General features: G+C 37.5%; 2 protein-coding genes across 2 annotated transcripts; one reads left to right on the forward strand and one right to left on the reverse strand.

The window, feature by feature from the left end:
• The first annotated feature begins 40 nt into the window (after nucleotides 1-40).
• On the forward strand, nucleotides 41-3,308 carry LOC124438029 (thrombospondin-1-like). Its single transcript, XM_046988017.1, is given in 6 exon segments — nucleotides 41-370; nucleotides 846-951; nucleotides 1,589-1,735; nucleotides 1,738-1,764; nucleotides 2,308-2,478; nucleotides 2,736-3,308. Coding segments are annotated over 5 exon segments (702 nt in total). The 5' UTR covers nucleotides 41-370; the 3' UTR covers nucleotides 2,987-3,308.
• Nucleotides 3,165-13,095, reverse strand: LOC124438020 (DNA-directed RNA polymerase, mitochondrial-like). Its single transcript, XM_046988007.1, has 16 exons — nucleotides 12,920-13,095; nucleotides 11,876-12,222; nucleotides 11,457-11,708; nucleotides 10,868-11,297; nucleotides 10,384-10,589; nucleotides 10,117-10,278; nucleotides 7,964-8,246; nucleotides 7,197-7,431; nucleotides 6,889-7,097; nucleotides 6,583-6,773; nucleotides 6,125-6,358; nucleotides 5,232-5,507; nucleotides 4,639-4,974; nucleotides 4,469-4,556; nucleotides 3,782-3,994; nucleotides 3,165-3,494 (listed from the first exon to the last, which is right to left on the reverse strand). The coding sequence occupies exons 1-15, from the start codon at nucleotides 13,053-13,055 to the stop codon at nucleotides 3,831-3,833; spliced, it is 3,549 nt and encodes a 1,182-aa protein (XP_046843963.1). The 5' UTR covers nucleotides 13,056-13,095; the 3' UTR covers nucleotides 3,165-3,494; nucleotides 3,782-3,830.
• Between the last annotated feature and the right edge of the window lie 8 nt (nucleotides 13,096-13,103).

Raw genomic sequence — 13,103 nt, forward strand, 5'->3', positions numbered from 1 at the left:
CTTTATTTAATTCGAATGTAAATACATGGCAAGAATTATTAGAAATACAAAAATATTTCAACGATTTTTCGTTTTATTGCTGAAGAAATCATTTGTGAGATGTTAGTATGCTTGTGCAGTCAAAAAGAAAGCATTTAGGTGCATATCTTAGTATTTCATAGTCCGGTAAAATTCTAATTACATTGTTCGTTTGTTGATAAAAGATTAAACAATTAAATTTAAAATTTTTCAATGACCAGTCGACATTCGACGTGGCCAATATTTTGCCCCAATAAGCAGCATACTTTGAACATACGGGTCGTTTTGAACTTTCTCATTACAGTGTTTAAGCTCTTCCTCGAGTTCGTTCAACTTTCCACCATTTTACCAAGTATGTATTCTATTTTGTATTTAATTTATCGTCGAGAAGTTAATTTTCTGAAAAAAAAAGGTTTCCTGCAGAACTCGTTGCAAAATAAGAAAATAATGCGAGCACTAATTTAAATCTTTGCTGTACTTGCAATGCGTTCCTATTCTCTTCAAAAACACCATTTGCAACGCCCGGCACGTAGTTCTAATATTCTATATAGGACCGTCAACGCGGAATAATGTGAATGACAAATTCAATAAAATAAATAGCAACGTAACTAGGATTATTAAAAACGAAAAAATGATCGAATGGCGTGATTTTGATTTTTGTTTGAATGCTCTGGAGTTGGAAAATTTCACTGCCGTCCAATAATAACAGCTGGCTGCCTTTGCATTTAATAGTGAGAGCGGGTCCCGACACATTTCATTTAGCGTCATTCTAGTTTAATGTATTCATTTAAATGTATCGTTGCTAATCTGATGTTATTTATCTTAAGATGAAGACTGCTAAAAAGCAAGGAAAAGCTGCTCTCTCAATATGGTTACTCGTAGCACTATGTGCAGTGTATGTTCTTTATGTTGCTGGAAAGAAAGGCCTTATAGGTGTCAGTTATTTTGTTTGCATTTTACTCAAAGCCCTTTGGTATCCATTGTCGCTGTTACTATATGAGGATTAAACATCACAGACATTATTTGCAAGAATACATTGCAAATTGCATAAATATTAGGAAAATATGTGTCAGCTATTGGCTATTTCCTTTGTGTTTTTTTTCCTCAAAAAGTTTTAAATTCTTTGTAATTTTTGTTTGCCTAATCATTGATATTTTTGCACCCAGCTGCTATTGCAAACTTAATGTCTGAGTATAGCTTAATGGTAACACCATTCATTTACAATTCCTCAGTAATACCATTCGTTTATAACTGCATGGTAATACTGTTTGTTTATAGCTTAATGGTAACACCATTCATAGCAATTACATGCTAACACCATTCATTTACAGTTGCTCAGTAATACCATTCATTTATAACTGCATGGTAATACTGTTTGTTTATAGCTTAATGGTAATACCGTTTGTTTAAAGCTGCATGATAGTACCATTTGTTTATAGCTTCATGGTAATACTGTTTGTAGCTGTATGGTAATATCATTTGTTTATAGCTACATGGTAACACTGCTGATTTAAAGTTGCATGGTAACACCATTCATTCATATATTGCATGTCCTATTTCATGGTTATAGTTCATGGTGGTTATAGTGAATGGAGTGAATTCACAGATTGCTCTGTAAGCTGTGGGGGTGGTATCATAACTCGCTATCGGACCTGCACAAATCCAGCTCCAAAGTACTTTGGTCGAAATTGCTCCATTCTTGGTCTTCCTGTCGAGACTCAAAATGTCAAACACAACCTTGTCCAAGTAAGAGACATATCAATAAGATCATAGTTGCTGCTACATTTATGTGTATGGTCAATACTAGTTATTGAAAACACTTTGTCACTTAGAAATGCACTGCATTAAAGTTTCTCAAAACAAAATAAAACAAATTCCGAAAACAGACATCTTGTTTTCTTGATATTCAAGATGATACAAGAGTTTTAAAACAAAAGATGGTGTAATGTTTCGTCTTTATTCCAAAGACATCAATCATCATTCCTCATTTCAAAGACATCATTCCTCTGTTATCATCTTGAATATCAAGAAATCAAGATGTCTGTTTTTGGAATTTGTTTTATTTTGTTTTACTTAAAATTGTCTGCTTGTCCTGGTTTTAAAGTTTCTCTATGAAGTATAAATAGAATATTCACAACATCCAAACTTAGCTGGATTCCCACTGGCTATAGAGCTGGATTCCCACTGGCTATAGAGCTGGATTCCCACTGGCTCTATTCCAATATAAATCAGGTCGCTCCTGTTACTTATATAAGTAATTGAAATAATGGCAACGAACCTTTCTTTTAGTAAACGGCGGGTTTAGCGAGTGGGGAGACTATGGTCCTTGCAGCGTAACATGTGGGGATGGAACCAAAACACGTGAGCGCCTATGTAACAATCCATCACCACAATATGGCGGAAAAGTGTGCATTGGTGAAGAAAAAATGAGTGAATCATGTAACCAAGGTCCTTGTCCAGGTATGAAATGTCCAGGTCTATTTATGCCTCTTTGTGTCGTGGCACAATTGTTAGCATTCGTACATGGTCGCTGGCGCCTCGCAAATAGGCTTGTAAAAGTTAGCTATATTCAGTTCGATGTTCTTGACACCAGCAAAATTAGAAAAGCGTAGATGTGTTGTTATTTGAAGTCTAGTCGTGATTAAAGCACTCTCATCACACAAAACATATAATGTGATTAAGCATCTAGCACGTTTCTTAATGTCGTGTAATTTTAGTGAACGGTGGTTACGGCGAGTGGAGCGATTGGTCTGCCTGTAGTGTGACATGTAATAGCGGAGAGAAAACGCGTACACGCAAATGCGATAATCCCTCACCTCAAAATGGCGGAAAGAACTGCGAGGAGCAGGGATTAGGGGCTGCTTCGGAGACTGCGATCTGCGAGGAAGCACCATGCTCTAACAATACGACTGAACCGAATGCTGCAACAAATCAGTCAACCACAGGTGCCGTGAATAATGACAATTGAGTCTTTTTACACGCATGCTAACAGAATGGCATCAGTAGATAAGGAAAAACGTTTGCGATGAAGACATTTGTGTATTACACTTATTTATTCACTAGTTGCAAAGAGGACCTTTCGGGGTTTTTTTTCGAGCATGGCCTTCTCCTAAAGTCCTAATTTACTTTTTCCTGACAAAGTAAGCTTTTTTCTTTCCAGTAAGGATGTTCTAGTTTAATGTTTGTTCTCATAAGATATAGTTTAATCTTTGTTCACTCAAGCTCATACTATAAACATAGATGCGATTTTACAAACGAGTTGTGCTTTGAAATAAAATCGAGTAAAATGATAAAGTTCTCCACGCGATGCAAGATTGCACACAGCAACAATCTTCTTCAGCCAGGGTACGTATACTTACGAATGAGAAGTTTCAACAAAGAGTGAATCTTCGGTTGCAAAATCCCGAAATATCAAATGGAATCCTTTCAACGTTGGGCATTTATTCTTCGCCACTAACCGAGGTAATGGTATAAATCATATTTACAAACTTTACAGCCAGAGGGCCACATGAACTTTCATCTAGCATGTTGAGGGCCGACGAACCGTATACCGCTGGTCAAAGAGCGATGAAGAAGTATTTTACACTTCACTCTTCTTGAAATCGCCGACATTCATCATCTATTCTTTTTCTTTTATGCACAAAGTTTATTTTGTTTAATGATATTATTATTTTTTTCTCAAGTGTCTCTGCGGGCCAGATTCAGAGGACTAACGGGCCGCATCTGGCCCGCGGGCCGTAGTTTGGAGACCCCTGGTATAAATTATATTTACAATTCTGAAGGTGTTTACCATCAATCGATCGATCCGTGCATCATTTTGTTTTCTTGCAATCAGTTAACTGACATTTGCACGACGTTGTATTAACTAAAAAAGTATGTTGAGTGGAGGACGTCATGCAAATTAAGGGAGCCTCTGTCTGGCAGTGGATCAAATTGAACATTTTCACGAGTTGAATTACGTAATGGTCGACGCATCCTGTAAATAGAGGAGTATTTCTTCAGGTGATTACGGTGGATTACTTTCGGCTGACAGGCTGTCGGAAAGCATATACGGCTGAAATCCCGCTGAATTGATCTGAATTTGGGTCCTTATATATTCCAGACTAGTGTCTTCATCAGGAGTGATCTAATGTTTAAACCTGAGTTCTTACATACTCCAGTCTAGTGTCTTCATCAGGAGTGATCTGATGTTGAAACCTGAGTTCTTATTTACTCCAGTCTAATGTCTTCATCAAGACTGATGTGATGTTGAAACCTGAGTACTTATATATTCTAGTCAAGCGTCTTCATTAAGAGTGACTTGGTGTTAAAAGTTGAGTTCTTATAAGCTCCAGTCGAATGTCTTCAATAGAAGTGATCTCGAATAGTTACATAAGTCAGTCTTGAGTTAATATTAGAAACTGTTAGTTATCATCAGGAGTGATTTCATCAACGGTTAGTAATTATGTACCTTTCCTTTTCAAACTTTTAACAAAATGATCTCGAAGATCCTCGAGTATGGGCTGACTATGTAAAGAGACGAACTGCTCTCTGCATATCTGAAAAGGAGACAACAAAAGCAAGATTTTAAGAACACGAATTTTTCCATCTTGTACTTTACATTCGAAAAAGCCTCCTTACTCTATTCATAGTATCAACGTCGCGCGCATGCGTCCAGAAGCTATCGTGCACCGACGTAAATGTCAACCCATGTTTCTGGCAGTACAACGCTGTAAGCATCATATGACAGGAGTCCAACGAATGTATAAAGTTTGGCGGGAAGCCTCCCTTCTGTTTCACGAGGTTAGGTAACATTTCTCGCGCGGGAACCCGAATCTTGATAAGCTGCAGCGGTGTACTCACTTCTCGTTTTGTCATTCTCTGATACGATTGCATCACGGGAAGGTTCAACGGTGTGACCCAGTCCACGCAATGTCCGCTCAACGATATCTGAGCTGCGGCGTTTGTAAACCAATCCTTGACAGAAAATGAGATAAAATGTGCATTTTATTATGGCACATGCGAGCGTTTTCTTTATGATAGGGTGATTTTTTATACACAGTTTTTAAGTTGTGGAACTTGCAAAATAAGGTAAAATTGGCAGTTGGGAAATGGAAGAAATGTGGAGGTGTTAGCAAACATGTACGCACTCTTAAGTAAACATCGTTGATATGCCGTTGGACCGAGTAAACAAACTGAGGTAGAAATTTTCTGCATCCGTTCAGGAACTTTACCTGGATGTCTTTAGCCGCACGGAACATTTCTCTTATGCTTTCAAACACATTTCTCGTTAAATAAGATGAACCCTTCCACACAACATACTGTGGCAGGCCCAAATCATCCAGTTGTCCACTGATCTGTCGACGACCACCTATAAATGTAACGCCGTAGACCAACGTCATCACAGTCTGCTTGACCACCTTACGGCTTACTTTGCCCGCCAATTCTTGGGCAATCTCGACGCCATTAGAAGCATCTTGTTCGCACATCTTCTCCACTAATTTGGCAACCTATCGAAAGATTTTTGATGGAATTGGACGTTGTGAAAATGATGAAGTTTTTGTCTTGTTAAACATGCGCTTTCTCACGTGGAGATTTGTTGCTTCGTTTTCTTGCTCTGCTGAGTATTTCATTTTAACATTTCAGTACATAGACTTGATGCATGAATTATCTTTCCCATCAATTGATGCTATTTTCATGTGTTTCTACACCTACCTATCTACATGTATTACATGTTGTTCATGTACATATATGTTCACATGTGTGTGCACCTACATGTGTTTCACCTATATCTACATGTGTTGTTTATGTACTCGTTGTTTCCACATGTGTTTAATCTGCACATGTGTTTACACACCTACCTATATCTACATATGTTGGCACATGTACCTCGTTGTACACATGTGTTTCTACACCTACCTATATCTACACATGTGTTGGCACATGTACCTCGTTGTACACATGTGTTTCTACACCTACCTATATCTACATGTGTTGGCACATGTACCTCGTTGTACACATGTGTTTACACACCTACCTTGATCTGCACATGTGTATGTACATTTACCTCGGTGTACACATGTGTTTATACACCTACCTCGGCGTACACGTGTGTTCATACACCTACCTCAGTGTACACATCTTCTGGCCTATCTGATGGGAGAACATTAACTTGTTTTCCGCCATATTCGTCACGTCCCAGCGCTGCATAATGCTGCAGACCGTTACAGGAACCGTCTTGATGGACGGGCAAATGCGAGACGAAGTTCTCTGGATCACCCGAACGGATCGCGTTTGAGATTTCCATGCAGGTCGCTAACACCTGCCATTTTTCATCTGCTGTCTGCCACCACCGTCTGCCCTGAAATTGTAGCCAGTGGAAAAGCTGTCTAAACGGTTTTAGCATTTTATTTGAGATGAAGTAAAATTGGCTAGGAAAAGAACCTTTGGCAAAGATTTAAAAGATAGTTTGCATATTTTATGAGTAAGAAAAGTTGGGCAGACTTCTGTAAGTAAGAAAACAGATCATTCAAGAAATCACCGAAGATGTTATTGCATTATGTAGTGATAAACATTTTCCTATACCGTCAACGGTCTATCGGCAGAATCGTGAATATCATCTAAATGTTGGTCCGCAAACTCGATTCGTTCACGCAAAGTCGCCTTTTTTAGCTGACCATGCAAATTGACCAAATGAATCTTGAGCCAATCCAATCCATTGCGACCCAATGGCTTTCCTGTAGCAAAATGCAACATCCCTCTGGTAGTGTCGTCACCTGTAAAGTCAAGGAACGTTAGGATAAATAAGGAATAATGATGTACATAAGTGTGGCAATGTAGAGTAAAAGGTATTAAGATACATCTTAAAAATACATCTTGTTTCCGTCTTACCAACGTGGCTGCCGTAAGGTGGTATAGGATAGGCCCTGCCTCGAAAATCAAGGTTGCAAGGCATCCAGAAAGTGCAATCTCTAAAGTGGTTTGCAACTGAAAGGTGATACAACATGGCCATTCTTAGCGAATGTGATTCGTGTAGCTCTTTCTTCGCGTTCGATTTCTGCTTCAAGAATGCCGTATACAATTCGGCATTTTCTTTTAGCCTGCGAATAACAATACGACTTGTTTATTTTTGATATCAAAACGGTAAATTCAAAGAGTATTTTACTTAATTCGCTCGAGATGATTTGAGTTCAACTTACTCCTGTGTAAACTCCGGTAATTTGGGTAAATCAGGACCGGGAATTTCCAACTGTTCGCTTCCTTTATCGTTAAATATATCTATCATGATGTCAAGTATCTTTCCATTCACCCTCCATCCACACATTCCCAAGCAGTTTAGTGAGTCGTAGATCGCATTCAATTTTGAAGTTCTGTCCGCCTCTGCCAACGCGGAAAGGTTTTCTGTCGACTTGTCCTGACCTCTGGCTAACTGAACTATATCGGCGGAAAGAACAGAGTTTCCTTGCTCCACATAAAACTTTTAAACAAGATATAGTAAGATGTTTTTACAATTTGCCAGTTTGATCTAATAAGTCAGTGTTAATGTGGTAAGATTTCCTTCGAAGAACACTGGGAAATCGCTTCAGACGCGCTGTCTCATTCTACAAGCTTTCATATTGGCCACATGATAAGATAAGTAACCTGTTTGAATACACTTACCACTTAAGGCTGATTTCCATTCAGGGCAATTTTAGCACGATCGACTTTTTGCGATCACTTTCTTTTGAACTGTATGCAGCAGTGTTCAACTGTTCCAGTCGAGAGCTTACAATTGAAAAGAAAGTGATCGGAAAAAGTCGATCGCGCGACAATTTGCACTGAATGGAAACCAGCCTTTAGATACAATCACGCGAATTGGTATTTTCGAAAATCGTATTTGTGTCGCAATAACGTTGTCAAAATAAAATATATGTTAAACATTACATTCAGTCTCAGGGCAAACATTGCAGAAAGTCGTCAAAAATACCGGAAAAGAGAAGATGTCCGCCATCGGTGATTGAAGTCCATGGTCGCGGAGGAACGAACATTGGTAGTTTACTTGACGGAATAGAGATATCACCACTATTACTCACGTGGTCTTGGTAAAGTTTGATTACAGATGGATGAGCCTTGATGTAGCCAGAAACTGTTGTATGTTCGTATTCGTACGTATGAAAGAACGCGGGTACACGTTTCTCTTTCTTATTTTTGAACATATTCGCATCGATTTTTGATTCTTTTATCAACATGTCTATGAGAGTGCAGCCAACCTGGAAACATGAAGGTCGGTTTAAAACATACGTAATCAACTGATTGTTTTTTTTTGGGTTCAGCCAATGACAACACCCCCGTGCACTAAAATTAATTTGCATGCACTGTACACGTGATAATCTCTTTATTCTGTGCGTTTGTAGCTACATGTAAATCTTACGGTGGCCGGTACGGGTCACCAGAAAAATAATTTAGAAAACATAACAAACAATAAGAAAACATCACTCAAAATCATACTACACATTTCAAAATACTCGCTACACATTTCAAAATACTCGCTACACATTTCAAAATACTCACTACACATTTCAAAATATTCGCTACACATTTCAAAATACTCGCTACACATTTCAAAATACTCATTACACATTTCAAAATACTCGCTACACATTTCAAAATACTCACTACACATTTCAAAATTCTCGCTACACATTTCAAAATTCTCGCTACACATTTCAAAATACTCGCTACACATTCGTCCCAGTCTTACCCTGGTCTGGCCTGCCCACGGTAATCATTAGTTTCCATCTACGAAACTGACATGACATCATAAAGTAAGCATATTAAATATATAATTCCGTATTTCACAAGGCAAACAAAATGGTACATTGGGATAATAGCATGAAAATATTGGCTGAACTCTAATCAGAAATTCTTCCAGGGTTTTGCTGGACTTGGTCGGGCAACAACATTAGTAGACGATCTACATATCGCCAACAAATGTATTTGCAGTGGCTTTCGACACATGTCCGTACTTTGATAGCAAAAATTTGAGTATATGAATTTGCATTCGCTATGTCGCGTACGTACTTGTGTGATGCGTTACAAAAAAAAACCAAAGTGGAAATTTACACATAGTGCTATAATTTGTTGCACAAGAAACGCCAAAGGAAATGAAAAGTTCGGTAATTTCGAGTAAACGCAATATATTTATAACTTCAATACCAGTCACGTCAATAAGTGCATTAGTTAAACTAATGATTGTCCAATATCACCAATACAAATACAATTACATGTAATCTGTAGATTGACCACTCATGTTGTGTTGTCTAAACAAGACCAAGAAATCCCTGGAAGAAATATTACTAATAGTTCATGTACGCGTATCGCATATTTTGATGCTATTGTGGCGATATGTTTGTCTATGTGCCGAGTTCCACATAGACAACATATCTCCACAATAGCATCAAAATATCCTTACGCGAACTGAACTGTTAGTAATATCGGAAGCGTATATTTATATTAGTTTTCTGCCATCACGTCAATTTCGTAGATGTAAACTAATGACGACCGTGGGCAGGCCAGACCAGGGTAAGACTGGGACGAATGTGTAGTGAGTATTTTGAAATGTGTATTTTGAAATGTGTGATGCTATTGTGATATGTTTGTAAGTTTTAGACAATGTAGCATAGCGAACTGAACTGTTAGTATGTATATTTATATTAGTTTTCTGCCATCACGTCAATTTCGTAGATGTAAACTAATGACGACCGTTAAGACTGGGACGAATGTGTAGTGAGTATTTTGATGTGTAATGAAAAAGAAATGTAGTATTTTGAAATGTGTAGTGAGTATTTTGTAATGTGTAGTAAGTATTTTGAAATGTGTAGTGAGTATTTTGAAATGTGTAGTGAGTATTTTGAAATGTGTAGCGAGTATTTTGAAATGTGTAGTGAGTATTTTGAAATTTGTAGTGAGTATTTTGAAATGTGTAGTATGATTTTGAGTGATGTTTTCTTATTGTTTGTTATGTTTTCTAAATTATTTTCTGGTGACCCGTACCGGCCACCGTAAAATCTCATTCAATTCAGATTGAATCTTTCAAAACATAAAACAGCAAGAGCGATGGGTAATGTACTAAGATTTTACCAATACTCTGATCGATGAAGGCCAAACTGGAACGTCACAATAGATTGAACCTTCGTAGGGTTTAGATGCTTCCAGTTGTAACCACATCTCACGCGCATTCATCGTTGTTTCCGCTTGGCCATTGCAAGCGGATTCAGCAAAATTTCCATACATACCTCTGATCTATAACGACGATTAAAAATATTGAAAATAAACATGATTTGCCGAGAATTTTTATGGAGAAAGAAGACTTGTTTTTCAGTTTGCGAGATTTATGCAAACAAACACCTTATCGACGACTCCCGATTTCTCCTTGTGCTTGATTGCGTAACGGTAGAACACTTGCGTCCCCACGAGCCAGCAAAGATAGTTCAGCGGTGTTCCATAGGACTGACTGCACACCGGCCCAGTCATCGTTTCGACTGCAATATCAGCATACTCGTCACATGGCGTCATGATACGAGTAAAAGGACCACTCTTGCTTCGTTTATTACCTAACACATAACACACCGTACGTATATGGAAAATTCAGACAAATTGACAGCGTATTCCCAAATATAGACAACTATAATTCAAAAAATAACCCGGGTTACATATGGGAACATGCAAAGTATATATGTTTTTTGTTTCAGACTGAATGTTAGTGCGCCCAGTGCACTGTATTGTTAGTGCAGTGCGCCCAGTGCACTGTATAGTTAGTGCGCCCAGTGCAATGTTAGTCTGAAGACAAAATCTAAGATGCTCAATATTCCTCAAATATAGGGAGACAAACCTTTATTATTAGCTTTCACGAGTTCAATTTCTTTCTCTATAGCTTCGGACAGTTTCTTTTTCCATCCGTTTTGTAACTCTATAAAGCTCGCTTTTTCCGCGCGGTCGTGTCCTTCGGTAGCTTTCTTCTTCTTTTCAACAGACTTCATAATTCGAAAGCCGACTTTTTCCTGATTTAGCTGTCTTTCAAGTAACTTCGATAACTCTCGTCCGAACGAGCTGTCAGTTGAAGGACGATGTAAAAGCATAGACCCGCTCGACTTATCTCTCTTATAAAAAGATTTCACCAAAGGGGAAATATTTGCACTGTCTTTAATTTCATTTATTGTTGCCTCGTAGTTCGGATGGATAAGGCGCAAGGCTTCCAGTACGCGTCTTGCTTGATCTTTGGTAAGGATAGTCTTTGCGAACAACTGTCTAATGTCATAACCCTGGTAAGATAGGAAAAAAAACGATCCTTTTAACGTTAAAATGTTCAAACGGATATCAAGAAAAGTTTAAACGGTTGCTCAACGATAAAAACTTGTTTCCATTCAACTGCGAAGTGAATATAAAAGATAATCAAATCTTTTAAAGAAGCTAAAACCTACTTGTCGAGCCATTTTTTCACAAATTTCATTTAACATCTTTGTGTCTTTCATTTGTCCGTACATCTCAAATAATGCAGCGTAGGTCTGCATGTTTGCCTTCATATTATCAGCGTTCATGTTGTGGTAAAACACTTGGAAATCAAGGACCTTTTTCTGCGCGGCAAAACCATGCAATATCATATTGAAGATTGATATATCAAACTTATGTCCTTTCCTGCGACATCTGTTGAACACCTGCATTGCACCATCAACCTGAAAATTTGGCCTTAGCAATAAATACTTGTCTGTATGTTTCAGATAGCAGTCCGAATATTTGTTGAAAACTAGAAAACTCACTAACATATGAATGAAAAAATGTGGCTAATATTTCTACCTAGTTGACAGCAATATGAATTGCAAAATTAATCATTGCATCTTACATTTCCACAAAAGAGAAGTACATCGATTTCAGCAATGTTCGCAGCTTCATCTATGACATTATTCCTTTTTTCAGTTCTTTTAACTTTCTTTTCGCTTATGAGAAAATCATCCTTTCTTTCTTTGCAAGAACTTTCGAAAAATAGATCTGAATCGCTGCTTTCATCCAACTGATCTAACACAGATAGATTTTCCTCTAGGCTTATAGGGTCATGTATCAAACGTTCGGGTTTGAATGTTTCTCTTCCACTTTTATTTCTCTTCTGTTCCAAATTGATCCTTAAATTTCCATGGTAAAAATACAAGGGTGACTGATGAAGTGGTCTGACCCGCAACTCTCTCTGTGAAGCTGCAGAAGAAAAGGTATTTTATGCAGTGAACAATTCTGAAGGGATTATTTTAATTTATTTAATGCATAAATTAGCATTCGCGCAATTAAGCTGAGTCAGCATTTTCCATTGCAAATGTTTTTAGATATATTTTGATTATAAAAGACCAAATAAATAACTTTACTGCATACTTTAAGTTGAATATAATAATATGTCTTCGCAAAGACCTGTTCACTTGTGTGCATTCATAAAAACCAAAACAACAGTTTACAGTTACAACACAAACAAAATGAATAGATCAAAGCAAATTCCGAAGAAGCAAGACATCTTGAGATTGCAAAATATGCATCAAAACAAGACGAGAAGTAAACTGTAAATTTTCGACTTTATTTCAAAGTCATCCCCAGACAGAATGATATTTAAAACCATACATACAGATATATATTTACAAGGCTTGAAATAAGTAAACGGAAGTATTTCATGCGTTGTAAATATATATGTGTATGTATGGTTTTAAATATCAATCTGTCTGAAGATGACTTTAAATAAAGTCGAAAATTTACAGTTCACTTCTCGTCTTGCTTTGATGCATATTTTGCAATCTCGACATGTCTTGCTTCTGCGGAATTTGCTTTACACTATATTTCTTTAAATTGTCGCCTGGTCATGGTTTATGAAAAGTTCGATGTGGCTCATTTTATACTTCGGGAAACCTACCGCATTTTGCATCTCCAGGATACCTCGAAGGGAAGCTTGAACAAGGAAGGTTCAGAAAATACTTTTTATAATGATAAGAACATGTTGTGATAGAATTTATACAGCGATATTTTGATGTTATATTACTTAGAGCCATTTAACCTTAGCTGAGCCTGTTGAGATTGCTTTTCAGCGGTATGTAATT

This window comes from Xenia sp. Carnegie-2017, unplaced genomic scaffold (assembly GCF_021976095.1).
Source record: "Xenia sp. Carnegie-2017 unplaced genomic scaffold, XeniaSp_v1 HiC_scaffold_19, whole genome shotgun sequence".
Taxonomy (NCBI): domain Eukaryota; kingdom Metazoa; phylum Cnidaria; class Anthozoa; order Malacalcyonacea; family Xeniidae; genus Xenia; species Xenia sp. Carnegie-2017.